The 27,160-nt window shown below is 37.1% G+C and overlaps 1 protein-coding gene across 2 annotated transcripts in view; it reads right to left on the reverse strand.

Annotated features, from left to right (window-relative positions):
• Window positions 1-27,160, reverse strand: part of ANGPT1 (angiopoietin 1) — a 286,426-nt gene that overhangs the window by 88,521 nt on the left and 170,745 nt on the right. For both annotated transcript variants that reach the window (XM_066379352.1, XM_066379351.1), the window contains exons 2-3: window positions 19,215-19,370; window positions 10,052-10,173 (exon numbers count right to left, since the gene is read on the reverse strand). In XM_066379352.1, the coding sequence (XP_066235449.1) occupies window positions 10,052-10,173; window positions 19,215-19,370 (278 nt within the window). The remainder of the gene's footprint in view (window positions 1-10,051; window positions 10,174-19,214; window positions 19,371-27,160) is intronic.

Here is a 27,160-nt window from a genome sequence, read left to right on the forward strand (position 1 = left end):
TGTTATCTTAAGATATTCATGTAAGGAAGGAGTTGCTCAAGTAAGTAGCCTGCTCTGCATAACAGACATCTCACAGAATCTGGAATGCAATATATACATAAAAATAATACGCATGGAAACTACAACCAAATTGGAAAACTGTCACAATGTTTCCCAAATGACAGGTCTTACCAGTTATTTATCTCTTCCCAGTATATTCTCATCTCATTTCTTCACTTGAAATTCCTTTAATAACTTTTGTACTCTAGAAATTCTCTAATATATCTATATATCTATATCTATATCATCTATATCTGTATCTAATCTTTTATATCAATGTTAGCATTTTAGACTTCTTCAGGCAGGTCTGATCTCTTCTTGACCCTTCCATTTTCTTTAACACTGCTCATCCCTCCCTTCCGTCTTCTCTTCATATCTGGCTTCCAAAAAATGATTCTCTTTTCTCTGATACTTCTCATCCATTGGTTATTATATACTTGGGAAGTTAGCCCTTCGTCTTCACTATTTCCAAACTGGTTTGAAGTAAAAATTTCTTGCCAGAAAAATTTATATGCTATCTCTGCTTATTAATTACATTGTTGTAATATACCATTATAGTTGTGTAGCATTTTAATACTCTTTCCTCCTTTGATTTTTAAAGCACTTATAGTGACATAGACTGAGTAGGTAATATAAGCCCCAAGTTTACAGGTAAGAATCTAAGTATCATGTCCAAAGCTACATACATATTGTGTCAGAATCAAAATAAAAAGCGTCAAACTAAATAGAAATCTGCCTACAATAGCCCACTGCTACAAAAACTAGTGTAAGAGTCTCATTTCTTAGATTTAGGATAATGTCATTTCTACTTATTTCCACTATTTATATTTTATGAGAAATTAAGGCATCGCTTTATATCATCTCCTTTGTATTTGCTCTTCTCCATCTGGTTATTTGGGTTGTTTGTCTTTCACCCATCCATCTTTTTCACATGTATAAAAAGCAAATGTCTGAGCCATGTCAGGCTTTCTTTTTAATATCAACGGATATTTTCTTAAGCACTCTGCCTTAACATCTTTATCATTAAATTTAATTTTATTAGTCAATATATTGATCATAGCCCATTTTATCCTGAAGCCTTTTATTAGTTCTCTTACATTTTCCCTTTCCAGGTCATTTGGGAGAGGCCAGCCACCTCAATAGGTGAGAGAAACCTCTAAATGTAAATATAGATATGAAGGACATTACAGCTATAGTGTTCCAAAATTAGGCCCTGGCCGGTTGGCTCAGTGGTAAAGCGTCAGCCTGGCATGCGGGGGACCCGGGTTCGATTCCCCGCCAGGGCACATAGGAGAAGTGCCCATTTGCTTCTCCATCCCCCCCTCCTTCCTCTCTGTCTCTCTCTTCCCCTCCCTCAGCCAAGGCTCCATTGGAGCAAAGATGGCCCGGGTGCTGGGGATGGCTCCTTGGCCTCTGCCCCAGGTGCTAGAGTGGCTCTGGTGGTGGCAGAGCGACCCCCCGGTGGGGCAGAGCATCCCCCCTGGTGGGCGTGCCGGGTGGATCCTGGTCGGGCTCATGCGGGAATCTGTCTGACTGTCTCTCCCCGTTTCCAGCTTCAGAAAAAAAAAAAAATTAGATAAGCAAAGTAGGCATATTTTTCGTGATGATAGCCATTAGCAAAACGTTTAGGTTTATTATATGCATAATCCAAAACCTGAATGCTGATTCCAAACTCTAGTTCACTGCTTCGAGGGTACTTTCAGTGTTTTTATTAGTTAAGAGCTCCATTGTCAAGTTTCTGAGAAGCCTAGATTAAATAAACAGTTTTTATTAAGATGCATTTTTTAGAATCAGTCTTCCATGGAACAACAATTAAGAAACTGTGCATTTACATCTGAATATATAAATTGAGAAAGAAACCCAAAGAGAGTTTCTCACAGGATTCTCAGTACTTCCTGTTTCCCATCTTTCTGGAAACACTTTGAGAAGAGACATATATAGAATTTTGGCACTTAATTTCTAGTGTAAGGCAGAGGTGCTCTTTAATGAAGAATAAAATAAACAAAATAATCCAGGTCTTGAACCTCAGCAAAAGGTTCTAACTGAGTATATACAAAGCCTTATTTAAAGTTTTTGGTTAACTTTTCCCCTTCTTTTCCACAGCCTGCCTCCTTTAACATATCTTACTGGAAATATTTCAAGTCATTGAACACATCTTGAAGCTTTCACAGAAAAAGCTTTCCCTTTCAAATTGTTTCCCACAATAGAGTTCTTAACATAGCAGCCAATGAATTCACAGCGGTGACAGTTGCCTAAACTCTGTGTGTATAAATATAGCTTTTAAACATGGAGGAAGATGTTAAAAATACAGAAATCTTTTCACTCTTATCAGTCTAAACCTACTTACAGATGTTTCAATTTTTAAATTTTATTTTTAATATGCAAAGTGTCAACTTGTGTTGTGATTATGGAATTGAAAAAGTGATTTTTTTTCTCCCAAACAAGAACGTAATAAGTTCAGGATAAATTTATACTTTTAAGTTTACACTTGTACAAAATATATTTTCTCTCAAAATATAAATTAAATATTTTTCTAGTTCAAATAAGAACACAGTACAGATCACAATAAGTAAACATTGATAAGCAAATGTTTTAAAGTTTGAGGTAAGTAAGAATAAGCTAAATATGTTGTAGAAGCCAGACACCAAGAAAAAAAAGAAAAGATGCACTTTATAACATAAAAATGTAATATTTCTATAAAAATAGATTAGACAATAAATGGCATATTATAGAAATTATTGCAATATACATGAAAACTTTTGATATTCATTAAAGATCTCATGTGAGTTAATAAAGCAAAGATAAGGCTAGTCACAGAGAAAGAGATGCAAACAATCTTAAATGTGAAAAGATGCACAAGCTAACCTCTCAGGTAGACAAGATTAATAAAATGGCTAGCAAGGTTTGGGGAAATCGGAAAGCCCATGCACACTTGAGGAGAAGGTAAAATTACAGTACATATATAGCAACGAATGAAGTATATCTGTACATCTGTTACATGTGTATTACGGCCATGATAAATTGTGATGAAGTAGAAAGAAATCCAACACTTAAAAATTAGTTATAATCTATACACATACATCATATAAACATGTACTTGTGTAGGTGTGCAATTTTATAGGGGTATGTGTCTGTGAAAACACACATAAATATGCACACTGTATATACTTATGCATATCTTAATATCCATAGAAAAGGTCTGAAAGAAATAAAACCAAACTATATATCTGTTGATTCTTTGAAGAGGGTGGTGGCAGTGGAGAAGGATATGAAATTAAGGAAACTTCGACTTTCAATTCTTACACTTCCATATAATTTAATGTTTAGATCAAGTTTGTGCTACTTTTTTTTACTAAACAGAGAGATGTGTTAAGCAGTCATGAATCTAGGATAGTCTGGGAAGATGCTCTTTAGAGGTTTAAGAATTGGGCTGAATCACTGAACCTTAAAAGGAGGACTGATAATTTTAGGTGCCATGCAATGGGCTCTTGGGGATGCAGAATAGTGGTTAAAATGCCTCTATATTTTATCTATGTTAAGAACAATTATTATATTTATGATATTTATTGTAAACTATGTGATTTGTGTTTTTCATTAAAAAATATTTTTCATAGTGGAAAGGAAGGTCATTGAGCTAAAGCCTGGCAGACTTACATGCCTCTGCTGGGAATAAACAGGGACACTGGAAGGCAGGCTTCCCCCTCTCTCCTCTAAGGGAGGGTTCAGTCTCTTCCAGCCCTGCTCCAGCCACCTATGACCTAACCTTGCCCAGAATGCTGGGGTTTGCCACTGAAGGTTGAAGGTGCCCAGGGCCGTCGGCCCCATCTACGACACTGTGGACGAGCCTAGGGTATTTCTTCCAAGAAGCAGGTAAACTGATCTCATTTGCACAAGGGCCACTTAACTATGTCTTGCCTGAATAGTCAGGTTTTTTATTCTTCCCTCAAAGATCTCTGTTGTGGGTGTTGATAGTCCTATTTTCTGCTGCTTTGTTTAATATATAGTGTTACTTTTATTCCTCCTACCTCAATGCCCCACTCATATTTCAGGCTGGGACCTACTCCTAATTTAGAGCTCTCTTTCCCCCTTTTGCCAACTTCTATTATGAATTTACCTTTGCCACCCAGCTTAGTGTATCCCAAGGTTCTCTTTACCAAGCCACAGTCACAGAGCTCCAGGGAGAAGCACCCTGGTCTCCTCCAGGCAGAGGAGAACAGAAGCTCCATCTCTACACATGCTGCAGATGGCTTTTCCAGTCTACCTGAATCATTACCAGCTAGAAGCAGTGGTCATTGGGACTTGGATGTGACCTGCAAAGTATAGAATTGTGACAATTCCAGTGCCATGCGGACTTTTCCTGGATGTGGACTTTTCCTGGACTCCTGCTCCTTGTGACAGCTCCTAACAGACTGAACTGGGGTTGGGTTGCATTTTTCAGGGATTTGGCATGGTGATGGGGCCAACTTGGACTTAGCGAACATGTTAAGGACACTACTTTTTTATGGATTCTTGCTGGATTGGCCAAGAGTTTGCATAAAGGGGCTTTAATCACTGTAAAAAAAAATAGAAAACTGGATAAAGAAGATGTGGCATATATACACCATGGTATACTATTCAGCCATAAGAAATGATGACATTGGATCACTTACAACAAAATGGTATGATCTTGATAACATTATACAGAGTAAAATAAGTAAATCAGAAAAAAAACAAGAACTGCAGGATTCCATACATTGGTGGGACATAAAAACGAGACTAAGAGTCATAGACAAGAGTGTGGTAGTTACGGGGGGTGGGGGGAGGGAAAGGGGGAGGGGCACGAAGAAAACTAGATAGAAGCTGACAGAGGACCATCTGACTTTGGGTGATGGGTATGCAACAGAATTGAATGACAAGATAACCTGGACATGTTTTCTTTGAATATATGTACCCTGATTTATTGATGTCACCCCATTAAAATTAATAAAAATTTTATTTATTATAAAAAAATATTTTTCAGCTGTGTGTGTGTGTATTTGTACATAGAAAATGACTCTTTTTGGGACATTTACCAGTTCATCATTCATTCAAAATTCAAAAAGCATTTAATACTATATGTGCTATCTATAGAGAAATATGCCTAAGAGTGTGAAGACAAAGATAAATAAACCACAGTCTCTGTGCTCCAGAAATTCACACCCCAGCAGCAGAGAGATAAATAAATATGTGCATACACACATATTATAATGTGATGGTGTAAGTGAAATAATCGGGAAAAAGCAAACTACAGTGTTATCATATAAGTTGTAATGAGTAAGTCTACTTGGCTGAGTCCGAGAAGGGTTCTTGGATGGGGTAACATGAGAGTTTTAAAGGTGGACAGAAATTTGTGAGTTGAATAAATAACTACAGAGCATTCCAGGTAAGTCACACATTAAATATGTCTGTACTAACATCAGGCCTTCAGTGTGACACTAACAACTAGCACAGTTCTGCACTTCTTGTGTGTCAGGCGTGTTAATTTCCGTATATATGACCTCAACCTCTCCTCAACACCATGCACTACTATTTTCATCACCCCTATGTTACAAATTAGGAAACTCAAGAACAAAGAGTTAAAGAACTTATTCAAAGTCACACAAATAATATGCGGCAGAGTTGCTTTTGACAGGATCAAAGAAAAGTGAAATTCAGGCAGTCTGGTCTCGGAGTTCATGTGCTTAGCTATCAGACCACACTTTATAAAATTTAAGAAGGTCTGTGGAAGGAAGGCTATAAAATTAGGATTATAGTGACCATGGACTATGTTCCGCGCCAAAGGACATGAGCTTTCTTCAGTCACTACAAAGAATCAGTAGGGGTTGGGCAGGTGCTGCTCAGATATTTAAAAATTGGGTGTAATTAGCATTAACCTGTGGGGTACCTAAACAAAAGGGAAATAATCTGACCTGCATTCTAAAAGAAGGCTATGGCAGAGCACTGGGTGATAGGTTTGAGAGGCATTAAACTCAAAGGCACAGAGGTCACTGAAAAGGCTAAAACAAGAATTAACAGGAGTTTGATCTAAGATGTAGTCAGTGGAAATAGAAAAAACAGAATAAATTGGAAAAATATTTAGGAGATGGTGTTGACAGCATGAGCATTCATTATTTGGTTACCCTAAGGTTAACAAAATTTAAATGAAATAAAAAGTTATATGGATTAAATTCATTTTTAAAAAACATGAGGAGAAAAAATGTTGTATTCTATCAGAGTCTGTAAGTGTTCCATTTATAATGTATAGAATAGAGTAGCATCAATTCAAATACTTTTTCTTGATCTCTTCTATATACAACTAACATAATTCAACCTAATTTGATGCTAGAAGTTAGAAAGGTTTATCTTTAGTACTTTGTACAGAAATTATCAAGTGGGAGGTAGCTTTAATTACTAATAAGACTATGATTTAACTTTTTTTTCCTTTGGTCATATTACATACTAAAAATCAGTATTTTACTGTGCCTTACAGTACTTTATTTATAAGGTATAATTTAGTATCTTGAAATTATACACACTTTAATCACTTACAATTAATAAATATAATAACTTCTCATAAACTCCAGCTAGAAGATAGATGAGGCTTGTCAAAGAAGTTCAGTGACTTCCCAAGGTAAAATAAATAGTTTATATTTCCTATTCCAGTATTAGAAGGAATAAATAATGACCTGTACAGGAATAGGCAAAAAACTACTGGCCTACTCCCTTCTTTAAATTTATATTTGTTTGTTTTAAAAGGAAAACATGACAACCACATCAATTATTATTGAGGCTGCATCATGTTGGAAAAATAATTTTCATAATAATTTAGACAGAAACTCATCATGCACTTGAACCCTAGCATTGTCATACACTAGCTGTTTGGTAGTAGACAAGTTACTTGACCTCTGTAAAGTTCTATTTCTTTATATATAAAATGAAAATAATAATAAGTATTTTGAAGAATTATTTGGAGGATTAACATAGTATAAAGCACACACCTGGCACAGATGTTTGCCTGATATTCTATAGCTAGGCAGCAGATAGTTTTGTTAAAACTATGTTGGGATGACCATCACATGTATAGTTTTACTTCCTCTGGGTGGTCTTCCTAAAGATTTCCCTAATTTTTACTCTCCATATTCAACGCAAGTTTCAAGAAAACCTAAGTGCTCCTTCTTTGTATACGAGGAATGTTGATTTCTCTTCCTGTATACCCTACAGAAGAATTTCTTCTGGAATATTTTTTCACCTGGCTGTGCTCCTACATTGGAGAATGTAGGGGTTAAGTTAGAGATGAGCAGGTGCCTTAAAACCTAGTCAGTTGATCAAACCTTTAGACCGAAAGATCCATTTATGTATTTGGTTCAGCTGAAGGAATTTGCATTATGACATATTTACCTGTTCACCTCTCCTTTCTATTGTTCTGGGCAGGAGTGGCATGAAACATACTGGGGGAATCTAATAAAAGTTGACAATTATATATCATACTTATGGTCATTGTAAACCCCTATGTGCAAGGTAAATATTAATTCTTTCCATTTCTTGGGTTCTTATTTGTATAATTTCAATTATATGGGCAAATTACTCATCTTTTACTTTCAAGTACTATTTTGTAGAGGGAAGAAACAAAACCAAGTTTTGAGATTAGGATAGCATCGAACAAAAGAAAAAACACCCTGAAGAAAACACATTGGAAGCTTCTTGGTGTCATGCCCATTAGATTGTTAGGAAAACAAATAGTAGAGCAAGTGTTGCTAATCGTATTCCTGCTCTGTGCCTTTTGCCATTTAGGGGATAAAGAAGTGAATCTTATAAAACCAAAAAACCATTTTAAAACTTACAGTGATGCATTTATTTTGTCAGGATGTAAATCAGCATAACTGTGTAGTATAAAGTATTTTTCCGTGTTCTGCAAAAGTGGCAGAACTTCCTAAGGGCCAGCTCACCCAATTGGCAGCTGAGGCCTCATCATACTCAAACTGGTAAGTCACACACCCAGAAACAACCACTGACATTCCTCGGGGAGGAAGCATAGCTTAATTTAGATAATCCCCTTTGCAAAGTGTATTAGCTGATCCAGACCAGACCTGGCTGTCTAAAAGCGTGTTGTTCCTACATTTCAGAGATGCCTCAATGTAGAAAGAGGTTCTTTTTCATTTGGAGGATTAACATTCATTTATGGACTAGGTAGGGATGATCAATAAGATATTTTAAGACAAATGAAATGACTTCATAATTGATTTTGACCTTCTATCCGCTTGAATGGGTTGGGTCCCACATTTCCTGCTGCTCTAAAAAGTGTTTGGCAGAATTCCTCTACTTCACATATGAAAATAACAATAACAGTAAACAGAAAAGGGAAAGAAAGTCTGTTATATATCACAAATATGTACCTCTGGTTTCTGTAAAGAAAAACACTTTTTAAAAAGTGGTTCATAGAAGAATATGCCAGGTATAAGGATAGATGTGCCACCAACACTCCTTCATACACGCTGAGTCCTTCACCAAAAGACACAGACAACTATAAAGACAGTTGGTGAGGAGCCACTGAGCCACTTCATCCGCAGGTGTTGTAAGGTTCCCAAAACTACAAAATTAATATTAATATTTTAAGAGGCTTGGAGAACATTTTATTAATTTGGGTTAAGGTGTGCAGAGAAATTGTGAGAATAGTCTCTGTATTGTGTGATTGGCATAAAACCAGAATGGCCCTTGGCATTGTATTGTAAATGCAAAAGGGAGGAAAAACATGGATTCCCAGACATTTCACTACGCCTGTGGGGAAAAGGGAGAATGGCTAGCCAGGTACAGGGAGAGAAAAGCCAAAATAAACCTTTTCTTATAGCAATGAGCCATTTGCGGGCATTTGTCCCCACAGAAACTACCTCTCCTATGTAAATGCATGTGGTTAACATGTGTGACTCTGGACAGAGAGATGGCAGATAAACACTAGATAATAGATAATATAGGAATGCCTTTAATATGTAAAGAGACATCTTTCTACCATTGTGTTGGCTTGTAAATTTTGTTTTCTCCAAAATGATGTATGGCTTGCAAATTGAACATGGTCCTATCATGTTAAAGGACATATGACTATAACCAATAGTGGTAAAGGGCTCCTAGTTACAATTTTTACTTCTGTACTTCCCACTTACAAAACTATAAAAACTAGGTAGAACAAAGGGCCGGCACGTTCTCCCTCATATTTCTGTCGGAGCTGCCACCGTTTGGCCAAGCTAGACAATAAAGCTTTGATGTGTAAACAACGGACCTTGTTCCTGTCTTCAATGTTTCGGGTCCCTCCGAATTTGGCTTAACAGTGGCAATGCCAGGAGATTCAGCCCATTGAAGAAACACTCCCAGGAACTACCTGTGAGGTAACGTCATAATTAAGGGGCAAAAAGGAAGGGGGTGCAGAGCAGGAGTAAAAGATACATGTTTTTGTCAGCATGAACACAGAAATGAATTTCAAATTAAAACATAAATCCCTGAATTTATTGTGAAATATACCTCTATTGCTGGAAAATGGAATTGGTATAGTTCTGAAAAAACATTAGCAATAAATTGTCTGATTTATACATGTAAGAAAACTCGAATTTTCCTTAGAAATTAGAATTCCACGGGGAAAAGTTCATCAGGAGGCAGAATCCTGAGGACTGTGGCGCGGGGAGAAGCCTCACCCGCCTGAGCTGGGGCTGAGCTCGAGCCTTGACTTCGCTTTACTTACGGAGCAGAGAACAACTTTCAAGCAGTTTCCCTTTAAAAAGAATGCTCCAGGCTGAGAATTCCATAGTAGGAAATGACACCAGGTGTTGTATCAAGAATCATGATGGAAAAAAAAAAGTCCAAAATAATCTAGAATTAGGAAAAAATGATATATTTTTAAAAAAGAAAGGATGAATATGAGAAAAAGGGAAAGAGAGACACAGCGATGCTCTCCTTTGTAAAAAGAGCAGAGAGGTAGAGGCTAAAAATAATTCATGTTGAAATACGTTTGGAACACAGCAATCCTCACCTGTTTTTCTCATGAATCTTTAGGATTTCATTTGTCTGTTGAAGAAGTTGCTTCTCTAGCTTGTATGTTGATAGTGAATTTTCCAGCAGTTGTATTTCAAGTCGAGATGTTTGATTTAGCATCTGAAGTTAAAAGATAAAAACATTTCAAACTTCTATCTTAAAGAGCAAAAACAATTATTTTGTTTTATTTTAAATTAATATTTCTCCCAGAATATTTAATTAAATGGTCTATATTCTGTAAATTCATGCTCTACATGTCTCTTAAACATTATATTCATTTGAGAAAAAGCTTGCAATCGGATGAAAAAATTTTGTTAAGTCCATTTTCAAAGTTAAGTTTTGTGTCCTGAATCCCTGGGATATTTCACAGTGCTAGTTGTTTTATATATATTATCATCAACATTTACAAGTGAAAATGAGTGTTAGTACAAGGTCTTAGATATTGTATATAATTAAGAATAATTATTAAGTATGTAAAATATTCCTGGCTGGACCCATCACTTTACATAATAAACCAATTAGAAATGTGCAAACAACTTTCGACGTAGCCAGATTCACAGTCACACATTTCTTGAACACTATGTTAGGTCATGTCATCCCTTCCAGAAGTCCTATCATTTCATACACATGGGCACCTGTTGAAGGAGGAATTATCATCATCATTTTACAAATAAAGAAAGAGGTTCAGCAGGAGGCTAAAATCCACCCAGGAACCAAGGGAAGAGCTGAGTTTCGAATCCAGATAGTGTGGCTCTAATTCTAATATTCTATACAGAAAACTAAGAACAGGGAGAGTCAAACTATCCCAGCCTGAGTCTTAACCTGAAAAGATGAAGCGACCAGGAACCCAGATCACAGTGAGGAGAGATTGTAGTTATCCTTCTAATGGTACCACGCTGGGTCCTCTGTAGAAACTGTAAATATTCAACTCTGCTGGAATCATGAAGACTCGCATGGCTAGTTAAAGCTTTAATGTAACTGAGTCCGTGAGCTGTAAACCCAAACACGGTCATCCTCTGAGCGATCATCCCGCATTCCAGACCTAGAGATGTCTTCAAACTGTGCCAATGTTCTTGTCCCTCCCGATCTCTGTCCTGCCCCACCCCATTTCTTTATTAAGGGAGGTAAAAAGGGCAAGGAAAAGGTATAATTCGTTTTTAATGCTCCCCGTGTAACTTGAAAACTTTTGCAATTATCACGTTTTTGTTACAACTACTTATTGAATGAAACCTGGGAAATCTTCTGGAGGGTCACTATCTATCTAAAGGGTATTTCTCTAGAAATGATACCATTAGAACTTTCCTTCTTTTCTGTAGCAGATCTAAACCTATGTCCACAACCTATTAAAAATAGGTGATTGACATGACCAGGGCTGGGCTTGAGCTACAGGAAGTTGTGTGTGTGTGGGGGGGAGGGGAGACATTTTCACGGGAACAGGACAAGGACTGGGTAATGCAATTACTTCAGCTGCAAAATTTAAGGAGGTGCCAAAAAACCTCAGTAATCAAGGTAAATAATATTTTAACACAACATTCTGAAAGATCAAAATTAAAGCCCTAATAATCCACACTGGACATAGTATCATTAAATTTAAAAAAAGGATCTGCCCTGAATATGGATGACTTAGTTTTGCATGACCTGTTATTCTCCTCACCTGGTCCAGGATGGAGGTAAGGTGGAGACAGAATAGTAAAAGGGAGCATTAGTGCTTTAAAAAAAAATTGTAAGGGCTATGATTCATTTATATAATTGTCAAGAATATAGATCTGAAAGCCAGTCTAAAAGTTACTACAATCTATCAAAGCATATTGTGGAGTGTCTTAGAGTTTTAAAAAATATTTCACTATTTTGAATCATTTCATTTGAGGGAAAACAGGAGCAAGAGGACCTGGGATTTGAAGACAGAGCTAGGAGCAGTCCAGAGAGGAAAATGGTAGAGACTACATAGATTGTGACTTCGCAAAATGTAACTTTCAATTATTGAACATGTATTTGTACAGGTAAGTTTATTATTTATTTATTAACTAGAATGACAAGTTATGAAATAATTAAGAGGAAGAAACATCTGTATCTTTTGGTGACAGTGGTTGGCCCAGAGAAGACAGTATTTATTGAATAAACAAAAGCTACATTGTCTCACTGAATCAAGCATATCATATGCGATTAAATAAAATATGTTCTCCCTTATTTACAATACTCTCTAATCATACTTCCTGATATTCTCAAATACCAAAATTTTTATTTTACAAAGGCCAGATATTGTTCTCCCCCATGTCTGAGAAGAGCATGAGAGTTAAGCACTGAGAACAGAATGGAGCCATCCAAAATAAAAAATGAAGCTGCTTATATCTAATCTGGAGACTACTACAGTTCCTAATTTTTCTCTCCTTTGTCTAAATTCTAATCCATTTGTTACACAGCAAACAGAATACTTTTTGTAAATACATAAATCAGATCATGCTGTCTCTTGTGCTAATTCTGCTAATGGCAATTTGAAAGTTCTTAGCCTGGCCTACAAGGTCTTATACAACCAGGACCCTGATTACCTCTTAGATCACTCTCCTTGTTTATTATGCTTTAGCCATATTGGCCTCTTTTCAACCACAACATGACAAATAATTTCTACCTCAGGGCCTTTGCATTTGCAGTTTTCCCAGCCTGGAATGCCTCCCCCTTCCCAGATGCATGTACTTTCTTCTCATCATTCAGGTCTTATTCAGGAAGGCCCTTCCTGACCGCTCTCTGTAAATTAACCCCCTGTTGTCCTTCATCAAATGTCCTTGTTTTATTTTCTTTATGGAATCATCACATTTTGAAGTCATCCTGTCCATTCACTTATTTGTTGTCTTTCTCATGGGGACATCAGCTGTATGAAGGCAGGATTACTCCACCTGGAGCCCTTGAAACTTCCAGAGCACAGCATGGGATGTGGCACGTGGGGCATTCAGAGTTTTATGTTGAATGATGAGCTAGACAAAAGACAGCGAGTTGTTCAAGTTGGGTAATGGTCCGAGAGAGGATAATAGGCCATGTGAATATCAAGCTTGACTTCAATGATAACACCTCAAATCTAAAGCAGCATCTGAATGTGGAAGGAGAGGGGCCAATCTCAGAAGTCTGTGCTAAGTGTTGGGTCATCTTGAGCTAGTTTTGAGCAAAAATGTCAATCCCTTCTCTTTTTCCCCCATCACCTTGACCCAGTAGCTGCTTTATTTCAGCTTTCTCCACTGCTATATTAAAACAGGCCTGAAGTTCAAAAGTGAGCAACTGAGAGAAATGTACAGGAAACTATGATAAATTGACCACTTTCTTGCTGTGTGTCTTTGAAACTTGCTGCTTAGCAATAATCTAAGTGTTCCATTAAAATGACAAAAGACATTTCCTTCTTTAGCCTAAACACATTCCAAAAGCACATCTCTGTGAGTATATATTACCATCCAAACACAACCTTAGGGCATTGCCTCTGGGCTTGGGAACACTGGGCTTAAATCTACAAAAATTAAAGGACTAATATTAGTTAATATAATCATTTGACAAATGTTTATTGAGACACTACTGTATAGTTCTATTCTAAATCCTAAGAAGAGAAGGGTAAACAAGGCAGACAAAATACATGATCTCTAGGAGTTTATATTCCTGTGTAGGGGTTGGACCGCTTTTTCTGTAAAGGGTCAGAGAGTAAATATCTTAACTTTGGAGGGCTAGATGTTCTCTGGTAGTACTATGCAACACTACAGTTGCATTGAGAAAGCAGCGTACACAACATATAAATGAATGAGTGTAGCTTTTGTACAATAAAACTAAACTTAAAAAAAGAGAGGGCGGTTTGAATTTGACCTGTAGGTCATGGTTCACTGAGCCCTCTGCTTTTCCAGACCTTGTGAGAAAATTGTTTACCAGGATATTTTCTTTGGATTTACCCGTTAGCAAATTTATCTTATTGCCATTTCAATTAGGCCAAGGTTAGATGTTTATTCAACTATTCTCTCGTCAAGGTAAAGAGATCCAGTGACTCAATTTTGAAAGTTGCTTTTTCAAACATGTTTCTGCCTAGAGATTCATCCTCATTGATTAAAATGTTCCTAATCTGTCTTCAATTTGTAACTGTACAATTGAAGACTAAACAACAGGTATGAGCATTAGTGATTTCTGAGGAGCAAGAGATAAAATGAGATTAGACATGCAGAAAATGTATTCAGGGAAATACCTGTGAGGGAAAATTGAGATGCCAGAGTTGTTTAGGAGTGCCTTCTGACTGGGATGAAGGTCTAACCATAGTAAAGAGGAGAGACTATAAAGGGAGATTGAGTGGAAATCTTAGTTTGCAGGGAAGGTGTGGGAAAGTTAAGGCTGATGAGGAGCCCTTAGTCAAGGTCGTGTCAGTGAAGTCCTACAGCTCCCAGGAGCAGGTCTGACCAATTATCGCTGCCACAATATGTCAATGGCTGGAAGTGGCCACTGGAAACTGGCCTCCATAACCCACACAGTGAAGAATTTTAGAGCACAGTACCTAGAAGCACTGTTCTATTATATTTCCCATAGTAGGAGATGGAAAGGAGTATTTTTATGAGCGTAAGGAAAAGCTCTATAGCTAATTAATTTGATGAAAAGTTAAGAAAGAAACAGTTCAGGAAAGTTTGCCATATTAACACAGTTAAGTACACTGAGGATAAGAACTGTTTTACTTACTGTTGTATTCTACATAGGACCTATTAAAATATCTTGCATCAAGGAAGTACTTAAAATATAGCTGTACAAATTTGATTAAATTCCACTTCTAATACTATGGGTCCCATGTAAATCATCAGAAATTGGAGAAAATGTAGGCTCAATATCTAAGAAATTTCCCTACAGTTACACGGTCAGCAAGGAAACACTGAGTCCTAGGACTGCATGAGATAATGTGCAGTCACGTGGAACAATGGCAATCGTTGGTGGTCCCATCAGCAGCAATGGAGAAGTAGCAGCAGCATCTTCATCACCTACAGAAAACATTCCATGGCTACTATTAGGTTTACTTTACTTTTGCTTTATCTGATTTCCACCTTACCCTCTGCTTCAATCCATATAGTGTCTACAACCTTAGAGCAGCAAAGGAGTCAAAAGAGAGAGGCATATCGATGAGAACTGTTAAGGCATGTAGATTCTGATGTCAGACTCCCTGGGTTCAAATCTTCACTCTAGCATGTATTAGTTCTTTCACCTGGGGAAGCTGCTTCACCTCCCTGGGTTTAGTTTCCACATCTTTAAATGAGAGAGAGTAATAGTTTCTACCTCATAGAATTAAAGAAAATGTTACATGGCTAATATATGTAAAATTTCTTAGACTAGAGATGAGCACAGATAGTTAGAGGTGAATTTTAATATAGTTTGTCTATTATTGTGCCTTTAATTAAAATTGGTTCGAGGAAGAAGGCAGAAATAGACTCTGACCACAGGAAGGGACATGAACACTGCTTGAAACTAACCCTTTCATGTTGCACACTCGGAAAGTGGAAATGGAAGGAGGGGAAATATTGGAGCAAACTGGTAACAGAGTGAGGAAAACACTACAAGCTAGACTAGAGAAGAAAGAATGTTGTCGTATTGGTTCCGGATTCTCACCACCATGGCCAGCAGAGCCACCGTGTGCTCATTATCTGTCTCTTTTCTGATCATGGTGCTTACTGAGCACAAGAGTATTTTTAAATGCCATTGCAGTAAACCCATGGTTCTAATACCTTTCGTGAAGTTCAAGCCTAGAAGGTCGGTAGAGGACTAGAAGGAAAGCAGTGAGTTACTTATCTTTATAACATCATCAAGTGAAAGCTAAGACACTAAGATACATTACAAACCTATGGACATGAGCTACTAAAATAACTGAGAACCTGAAGTCAGCTGAGTAAAAGCAGCACTTATCAACCATGAAACAATGCAGGATGAACATGGGAGTTAAAATTGGGGAGCACACCTGGATAGCACAAGGGGTTTCACTAGTATATAAATGCTTAGTATAAAATAATACAGTATATTGAGATTAAGGAGATATTCAGGATTCATTTTATAACCATGGCCATGCATCAGAACTTGAGTGTACTTAAATACTTTGCCTAAATAAAACATATGCTATTGCAAAGGTTCAAATAAGCACCACATAAGTATACATTCACATGAAGAGGGTTTCGAGCTTTCCTCTTATTGTGATGGAGCTTTTATTTTTGAGATGTTTTCAAGGTTTTAGCTGTGTTAAAATTCTTGGTGTATCTTTAACTTTCATTGGCCTTTAATGACTACTTAGTTTAGCTACTGAACATAGGGAGTAGGTTTTTTTTCATATGAATTTTAGTACTGTTTTTCATAAAGTACATATCCCTTAACTTTAAGAACGAAGAACAAGTTGTTACCTCTTAAAATCTTACACAGCATGTATCATAACAGTGATTAGAATGCTGACAATGGAATTTTTTCCCCCCAAACTCCAATTCTTAGCTAGAAAGAGAACAAAAGAACTCGGGAGGTTTCCTGGGATGAAAAAAAATCCTGCCATGTTTTTTATGAAACTTGTTATAATATTAAAACAGGAATGCATACAAATTTCAAATGTTCTATCGAGTAGAGTAATAGTAATTGTGTATTTCAGTTTTATAATATACAGAATGCTTTGTAGAAGATGGTGAACATTCTGTTCTCATGAAAATAGAGAAAATACTCTTGCATTATTTGTACCACAGAAGCCAGTGTTCATAGATCACCAAGCTTCCTTAATGTGATGACAAATGATTATATGAAATCTCATAAATTTTAGTTATAATACGTGGTTTGCCTTCCCCATCCCTCATGGTTATCTGATAATAGTGTGCTATCATAATTTCCGAAGCATAGGTGATTCACTGCTCCAATATAATCCATATTTAAGTTCTCATTCAATTAGTTAATTATTAGTATTATTAATCAACGAGGACAGAAAGGGAAGAAATAAGTATGCCGTGGTTGATATCATAGATTTGATTCAGTGGCTGTATCAATATGAGAAAATCACTCACACTTTCTGTCCTCCTGTCTGCTCTAAGTGGTTTTCTTAAAAATCATTTGTACATGGGAAAGTGGTTTGTGTAATATAAAATACTTTATCCATATAAATTATTATTATTTCTCTTTAATTATCAACAATATAATGCCATTAACACCCATAAAATTAAGTAGAAATAAGCTTGTGTCATACTTTTAAATTTATATTTCTAAAATAATTAAACAATAAGGCTTTTTTTTTTTTTTTTGTATTTTTCTGAAGCTGGAAACGGGAGAGACAGTTAGACTCCCGCCTGCGCCCGACCCGGATCCACCCGGCACGCCCACCAGGGGCGATGCTCTGCCCACCAGGGGGCGATGCTCTGCCCCTCCGGGGCATCGCTGTGTTGTGGCCAGAGCCACTCTAGCGCCTGGGGCAGAGGCCAAGGAGCCATCCCCAGCGCCCGGGCCATCTTTGCTCCAATGGAGCCTTGGCTGCGGGAGAGGAAGAGAGAGACAGAGAGAAAGGAGGGGGGGAGGGTGGAAAAGCAAATGGGCGCTTTTCCTGTGTGCCCTGGCCGGGAATCAAACCCGGGTCCCCCACACGCCAGGCCGACGCTCTACTGCTGAACCAACCGGCCAGGGCTAAACAATAAGGCTTTAATGCTTGAAACCTACATAAACGAACCAAAAAATTAAGCCAGAGTCAATGCACTTGAATCCAAGAAAATGAAACTTAAGAATAACCAATCACAAACAGCCAACAAAGCTTTCCCAAGTAAGGCAACTGATTAAGCTATGGCCAGTCAAATCATTTCTTTGCTTTGCTTCCACATCTATCTATTAAAACTCTTCCCTTAACTCCTGAGGTAGAACACTTCTAACCACTTTGGTTTGGAACTGCCCAATTCAACCAATGTTTGCTCAAAAAACTTCTTGAAAACTTTAATGTGCCTCAGCTTATCTTTTCACAGTATTACCTAAACTTTGAGTCCAGAAATCAACTAACTGGGTTTCAGAATGGTAACTGAAATAACTATTTTCATAGTTTAAAGCAGGTAAAGAGTTCACCTTTTAGTCATTAAAAATGATATTTTCATTAAACTGTAATACAGGCGGTCCTCGGGGTATGAAAATTCCAATACATGACGTTTCGAGTTTACAACACTCACTCTCATAAAAACTTAAAAAAAATGAGATGTGAGTGTTTAGGCTTATGCTGTTAGTATCATATTTACGTGACCGAACTAGTTTGGTTGTACACGGCAGGAAGAATACGCAGTAACGTGTACAGTAGAGTATAGTTATGTCTTTTTCTTTTTTCTGTGGCTTAGTTGTGTTTTTATGTTCTAGATTATGATTTTACAACTGTGTTAGGATAGGTAAGTGACTTAGGGTAGGGTATGTTTCAACTTACACCAAAATTTGAGCTATGCCACTGTAGTAGAAATAGAACTGTGTTGTAACCCAAGGACCCCCTATAATAGGTTTGTGACAGTGATGATTAAAGGACATTTTATTAATTTGCACATAGATAAGTATGATGGTACATAAATAAGTATGTCATTACCCACGTAAGGTTAATGTGTACATATATATGTTAATGTACATGTCTGTGTGTGTGTGTGTGTGTGTATATATATATATATATATATATATATGGAGAAAGAGTTTTAATTGACTCCTTATTACAAAATCACGCTAAATTAAAACAGAACTACACATTCCTGATTCATTCAATTGGAGGATTTCCTTCCTCCCCACTGAATGCACAAACCTCTGCAGGTACCATTACGGCTAGAGGACTGCCGGAGGTGAAACAGGGCAGATCAACAACGTACATAAAAGGTACCAACTTAACTTAAATGATTATTCTGTGTGACATATATCATATCACAGTTGGTAGCTGCAGTGTTTATTTGAATTTAAATGCTGATTAAGTCCTTTGCTAGTCTCATTTTTACAAACACATACAAAGCTAAATACAACCAACCCTCTTTTAATCAAAAGAAACATGCATAGCATGTCAGGCGGTCATTGTTGTTATTACCAATAAACAAAAATGTATATGTTTCCACAGTCCCAGTGCTGAAATGCACTCTGTGTTTATGGAGTAAGCTACAGGATAAAAAATCTTCCCAGCGAAGAGTTTGCTGACTGGCCTAGGGGTGTACCTGGGTCTCAACATCTGTCAGTTTTCTGGTTTGCTCTGCTGTCTGAGAGAGAAGGCTGGTTCCTATCTCAAGCATGGTGGCCGTGTGGTTCTGAACTGCATTCTGCTGTATCTGGGCCGTTTCCGACTTCATATTTTCCACAACGTAATTCTCAATCTGCAAGAGATAAAGGACAAAATATACTACATTATAAGCAAAGCCTCTCAGTTGGAGTATGTAATATTTACAATGACAAAACGAGACACAGCTGGCAAATCAGCCATCTGGCAGGGATCCTCTGCATCTCTGGGAGTGAGGGGAAATTGGAGCAGACCTCACAAATCCAGTTGTTAACAAACTGCTAATATACTGATACATACATGGAATCATCACAATCATAATAAAAAATTACACTTGGATAGTGCTTTCTTGTTTTAGACATCATCTCATTTAATCCTCAGGGAAAGATGTAAGAGTTAGGCACAGATGGCCTCATTGTTCTTTTTATATTACAGCGAGGAAACAGAATAAGAGAAGGTCAATGACGAGCCCAAGGTCACCCAACAAGAATGCAGCAGCGTTAGCATTGGATAATTTACATCTAAATCTTGGTTCTCTGGTCTTTCCACTACACCATATTGACCACTTATCTCAGAAAAATTTTGCCTCCTTCTTCCATATATGTAATGTAAAATAAAGACCAGGCTGAGTTCGGGGGGTGGAGTGAGGGCTGAGAAGAGGGCCGATGCCCCAAACACAAGCCTTTAAGGGAATATTAAAGTATAGGCAACAACATAGAAAATGAGCTGCAGAGTTTTGGAGCTAGCTAAATCATTCTCATTGCTCCTTTGCAAAGTAAAAGAAAAAGAAAAGAAAAAATGAAAAAAAGAAAGAATGAAATAAATAAATAAATACTGAAAGTAGCCAATAAAGTTGCATTTGCCCTTCTTGCCTTAGCTAAGATTTAGTCCCATTTCTGGTGCCATCTCAGAGAACACTATAGGTAAAAACTAAATGGTATAATATACCATAGGGGCCAAGAAGAATTACTGACTTACTATGAGGAGTCTGATAGGCATCTGGGAAAACGCAGCTAAGCATATGCACTGCTTGAAAAATGTAGAAGCAGCCTGCACCTTCCTGTCAGTGCACTTAATTCTCCCCCACCACTGCATGGTGACTACATTTTATGACCCAATTACACATATGGGGAAATTGCATCCCAGAGAAATCAGGTCCAAGGCCACACACCACAAAAAGAGTCAGACTTGGATTTGAGTGCTGAAGTCCTTAATTTTCATACCAACCCTTTTAAACACTTGATAGCTCTGCCAAGTCGTGCTTCACAAGTCGTGTTCCAAATCATTAGCAGCTACGTGACTTTTACTGATTTAGTGGTCTTTAATAAATCCACTGTTTTATAATCTATAGCAACACTATTGTCATGTAACAAATATAAGCTAAAACTAAATGACCCTTTGTGAAACTTTAGCAGTTTATTTTCTAACACCATCTCTTGCTATTTCTATTCTTCAAATATGAATTAAACTGCCTCAAGGTAAAGAAAATGAAAGGTTAGAACCAAATTTATATTGTGACTAATAAATTCCTTTTGTTCTTGGTCAATATAAGGTAACTCCTCTCCATCCTTTATTCCCAAATTAGAAGTTAATCTACAAAAAGTCAATCTACAAAAATTTATTATAAAACAAATATGAAGTAGATTTAAATAAATATCTAGAAATTAACAAAATGTAACGTCTCTAAGCCAAATCTTGGCTTTATTCCAATTGAACTAGCACATTTAAACAACAATGAAAGTAAATCAGGGTAGGTCAGAGTATCAAACATCTGTTGTTTTGGATTCTGCATTGTATATCTCCCCATTTTCTAATAACATTCCTTAAATTTCTTTTGGGAAATTATCTTCTTCACCGTCAAAACAAATGTTTCATGTGGTGTTGTCCCACCCTAGATTCAGGAGTGGTTACGTGTTAGAGCCTGAAAACCAGAATGTTCTGCTCTTACTTAAAGACAGTGAATAGTTCACAAATAGAAAAACAATGTAAGCAAGGCTACTAAGTCTCAGTTATGAAATTTTGTCCAACTATTTCTCAAAAAAACTGCCTTTACCTCTGTGCTTAGTAGGCCAGTAACATATATTCCTGACACTTCATCATAAAACCAGAGTCAGCCTAAGAAAGACATCAACTCAGAAAGATGAAAGATAGATAGATAGATAGATAGATAGATAGATAGATAGATAGATAGATAGATAGATAAACAGTTGATGTAGACAGAAGGATATCTTTAGAGAATCTTGATCAGTTATGTTTTTAGCCAGATTTACTTTTTGGGCACTCAGTTGTCAAGTGTGTGATTTAATAATCTCCTTTAAGCAGCCCACTTTTTTTTTCCTCCAGTTACATTGATTTATATTTCTAACACACCCCAAAGACTCTTTTTTTTTACTTTATCTTTTTAAGTGAGACAGACAGACAGACAGACATTAGAGGAAGGGAGAAACATAAGAAGCATCAATTTATATTTGTGGTACATTAGTTGTTCATTGATTGCTTTCTCATATGTGCCTTGACCTGGGGTTCCAGCTAAGCCAGTGACACCTTGCTCAAGTCATTGACCTTAGGCTTCAAGCCAGCGACCATGGGGTCATGTCTATGATCCCACGCTCAAGCTGGTGACCCCACGCTTAAGCTGGATGAGCCTATACTCAAGCTGGGAACCTTGGGGTTTTGAACCTGGGTCTTCAATATCCTAGGCCAACTGCTCTATCCACTGCACCACCACCTGGTCAGGCCCAAAGAGTTTTAATTAATATTTTTGGTAGATGTTTAGCAGGCAAACATCAGCAGTATGTTCGCTTTCCAGGGAATTGGAGGCTGCACATACATGAACATGCATATTCTCAAATGTGGCAGGTAAATCTCCATCATGGAGATTATAACTGTTTTTCATAGTTGATATTTATCAGCTGTCTCCTCTGTAGCAGGCACTGAGCTAAGTGCTTTTTATTTTTATAACAGCACTTAAATAGATAGATAGATGATAGATAGATAGATGATAGATAGATAGATAGATAGATATAGATGATAGATAGATAGATAGATAGATAGATAGATAGATAGATAGATAGATAGACAGACAGATAGATAGATGTGTTACATGTGAGACTATTGAGGCTTAGGAAATTCAAAACTTGTTCAAGAAGAAACAAGAACTCAACCCCCAGTGCCAAACCATGTTCTTAACCTCTAGCCTATTCAGTATGGCACTACTTAATTACTCTACATATTCTATTATGTAGCTCCTAAACCTTTTATGTTCATCAAAAAACTACATGGGGGGTGTTTTTAAAATGCTGATAAAGAAACACATCAGAACTTCCAATCAGAATTTTCAAGGATATGTTACTAGGAAACTATATAGTTTCAAAAGCCTCTGACTATAATTTCTTTGATTCAGGCAACGACTAGTGCTTCTAAAGGATTGGTCCATAGAATAACTGCCTGTGTGAGAACTATTTCATAACAGTCTGCTATGAGATGAAGAACTTGTGGCAGGACGCCAATTAGTCACTAAGCATACTTGGGTTCACTTAAACAATATATCTATAAACATCTAGAAAGATAGATATTGGAGCAAGACTTTCTCAATGAAGAAAGCGATGCTCTAATACTTTAATTTATATTCTGGTGCAAGCTTCTTACATTGTTCACAAAATTTTCTTGAGTGTCAGTAATTTAATAAATCATATTTATTGTGATATGTCAGATTCCCTGCTTACAAAGAAATTTAAAATAACAATTTAGTTTCTCCTGAGAAAGAATTCACTAATCAGTGAGCTCTGGTACAATCTCCTTAATAATTACACATCAATTTTTATGCAGTTGGGTAGTGGGAGTCAGAGCTTTACTTGCTCTGGGCATAGTAATAATCACATGTCCTGGACTCCACAGAGTAGGGTACCACTGGCATAGGGTGACTACATCAAAGTTCAGGTGCTTTGTGACTCCACCTACGACAGAGTCTCACTATCATTTATCTATTCTGTGTTACTGTGCTTTATTTACCTGTAAAAGTTAATATCGGCAAAGCAAAATAACTGCTTTATGCCAGCATTCATCACAAAGGACCTCTCAGTTCTGCTGACTCTGCTGTAGAAGTAAAGTCGGTCTCCAAACTATACTAAAATTCTCATTTGGGCTGCCATGATGAGTAACATGAAAATAACTCCAGTTAATTATTTTTTAATCAAATGGAGCTGTTTTCTTTAGGAGTAACTGCCTTTTAATGCAAAAGGTAATGGCACACTTAAGTAGCAAAACCCAGATGGGGTTGATTTAAAGGCTGAGGAGAGAGGCAGAAGTCAAATATACAATGTGTGATTAATAAGGAGGACTACTTGCATCTTATCTCCAAACATTCCTCTGTAGATGTAGAACTACGAAATCCATCTTGATGTGCCGTATTAGCTGGGCTCAGGCAAGTTTTTTAAATATGTTTACAGGATATGATGGCTATGTCAAGGTTCAGTATTTCATAAATATCTAAGATGTGAATTTTAAGCTTAGAAGTTGCTGAGCATAAGAGCTGATTGGTTATAAAGCAGGAGAGTCCCAATCTGAATCATACAATTTGACTATACTGCCGCTCTCATTGTTTGACTCCATAGTTTTATAAGTATTGGCCAAAATACTTATCAATAGTAATAGTATGTAGGATGTAATTTAAAATGTGATAATAATAATAATAAAGAATGTTTTTTAAGCAAGGAAATAATGTTACATTATTTCTAAAGGGATTTAGTGTTTACAAAAAGTTTTCATACACATTGACTTGATTCTTACACCAACCCTACATGGAGCATATTGACTCCATCTCATGGGTTAAGAAATGGATGCTCAGAGACTTAGGTGACTAGACAGAGATGAAAGAAAGGACTTATATCTATCTTCTGATGTCCACTAACCTCAGAGCTCATGGAGAATTCACTTTCTTATTCCTTTGAGAAAACCATGCATCAAAGATTAATTCACTTTGCTTCACAATGTTGGAGTCTAAGTTAATTTGAGGTGAGGTGAGAGTCTCTAAAGCCGGGTACATGAAAAGTTTATATTGCCAGCACCTTTGATACAACGGGTCATTAAAAAGTCTTCTCGTCAGTTCCAACCCTTTTTTCTTGATATGTAGTTTATAACATGTTTGTTTACTTCTGCCCATTCTATTTCTATAAACCATTATAAAATACATAAAAGAGAATAACAACATACACTAATCTTCTACTAAGGCTGGGCACATACCAGGTTTTACAAATACGTGGCTCATTGACTCCTTGTAACAAGTCACTGTATTCATTGTCCTCACTTCACGGATAAGAAAACTGTCTCAGGGAAGTTATATCACACAATAAGTTAAGTAGAAGAGCTGGTATGTTGCTTTGAAAGTGGCTAGATGGCCTCACGGGTTGCGACCCCTCTGAAGGATAGTCACTCATCACACACAAGCACACTAACTTAACGTCAAAGACAAATTCTGGTAACACAATATTCATGCAGGGTATACATAAAATAAAGGCTACAGAACTGATGAGGTGAAACTTGTTCAAAGACATAATTTTTCAGTTTTTTAAAAATTATTTTATACTGATTGAAGGCTATACTTTCTTGGGAAATGTTATAGGTGATGAGAAAACAAATATGTAGCCAGCATTATTAGTTAGAAAAAATAGTATTTTTAAAAAATCAAGACTATCACCCATTTGTAGTTCACTTACATATATATATTGGTTACCCATGTCTTTTGCCCAGTGACTAATTGAGAACTAATGCTATCATTTGCTATTAGAAGAGAGTTTTAGGACTCTTACTGGGTCCTCAAAATTCTTGCTGCTTCATGTTCAAATCGTGAACTAGAATGTATGTCAGGTTATGATATATCTTGCATGTGAAATACATTATCTATTGCTTCACTTCAAGAGATCACTTCAAGGGATCTCTTAAATGAGAGCATATCTAAAGCACAAAGAATAGAATTTCCTCATATAATTCTTAAGAAAATAACATTTTAAGCCCTATAAAAATTGACAAAGTCATTGTTCACTTAAAATACGTAGTAGATTAAGTAGACTCTCATTGAATGTTGGTGCATATGGTATTACTCAGATACAGCAAAACATCCATGAAATAAAGTAAAAGGGTAAATATGGGAAACCAATAAAAAGGTGAAACAATGCAAAAAAATGCCTTATCATTGTTTCATAAATCAGTGGCAATATTAAAAAACTAGGTTTATGGTTTTATATAAAAACAAATGGGTGAGGCCAAATATATTATTTGCAGGAATTTCTATTATTAGATTTCTCCCAGTTACACTGCTTCTTTTTACCAAAAGGAGAAGTATAATTGTCTCTTTAGATAACAGATCTATTTAGCTAACATTGAAATAGTTTCTGTACTGATATGTGTGACATGAATCTCATTTCTCATTTTGGTGTCTGAAGGAATACTTACTATTTATAGAAGAAAGAACCATTAGAATAAGTGAGCTGAGAGAGACATTAAATATTATGAGCTCCAAGCATCTCGTTTTATAGACATAGTGACTGAGGTTCAGAGAGGTTATAAAAAGCAAGGTGAAAAAACTAATTAATGTCAGATGTGGGCTATGGCCACTCCGTGTGTGGTGAACTCAGACTTATATCCGCACACTGAACCAACAACAATTGCTGCTGGTATTGTTGGCCCACCCCACATTTCTCTCCCAATTCCTTGCTTCTTACTACTTGCTTTACTTCTGATGGCCCCTAATTTGAAGCTCCCATTTCACAATACCAATTCATCAGCATCATCTTGGGGGTGTTAACTTTACTTCCTGCACTCTGTCCTCGCTTCCCACCACTGATGACCACTTTAACTCATTCTCACTGCTACGCGTATGCCTGACAACCAATAACCTAACAATATGCCAGTAATGGCGAGATATTGTTTGAGAGGGAAATTTCTAGGGGTGCCACATACCAGTAGTCCAAAAAAAGCCTTCGCTATGAAATAATGCTTTTCATCATTTCAGAAGTATTTTTCTTTGCTGGCTTATTTTGGGCCTCCTATCACTCAAACCTGGCTCCCATCCTGAATTAGGTGGGTACTGACCCCCCACAGGGTTCACCCCTCGAAATCCTCAGTTGTTGAGCTCAGCATCACCCTGATTTTATTTTCCCTATGTATCACCCCACAAAATGGCCAGACTCTAAAGTTAGTTCAACCTATTAACGCGGCATTAGCTCTACATATCCTAGTAAATAGGGGATAAATGCATACTGACCCTGGTACCAGATATTACAATTATAAAGAGTTATCTTGTAAAAAATAGACAACATATGAATGGGTAATTTCAATAGAATTGATGAACACTCTAATAGAGTTTACTTCTGACTATATTTCTTCCTGTAAATATTCTTTTTTTTTTTTTTTTTTTGTATTTTTTCCGAAGTTAGAAGTGGGGAGGCAGTCAGATGGACTCCTACTGCATGTGCCCACCCAGGATCCACCTGGCATGCCCACCAGGGGGCGATGTTCTGCCCATCTGGAGTGTTGCTTCTTTGTGGCCGGATCCATTCTAGCGCCTGAGGCAAAAGCCATGGAGCCATCCTCAGCGCCCGGGCCAACTTTGCTCCAATGGAGCCTAGGCTGCAGGATGGGAAGAGAGATAGAGAGGAAGGAGAGGGTGAAGGGTGGAGAAGCAGATGGGCACTTCTCCTGTGTGCCCTGACAAAGAATGGAACCTGGGACTTTCACATGCCAGGCTGATGCTCTACCGCTGAGCCAACTGGCCAGGGCCCCTGTTAAGTATTCTTATCTCTGATTGATAGGGAGAAGCTCTCTGTTACTGACATTAATAATGTGAGGGGACATTTGTTACATCACCTCCAATGGAGTATTAGCAACACC

This window comes from Saccopteryx leptura, chromosome 3, assembly GCF_036850995.1.
Source record: "Saccopteryx leptura isolate mSacLep1 chromosome 3, mSacLep1_pri_phased_curated, whole genome shotgun sequence".
Taxonomy (NCBI): domain Eukaryota; kingdom Metazoa; phylum Chordata; class Mammalia; order Chiroptera; family Emballonuridae; genus Saccopteryx; species Saccopteryx leptura.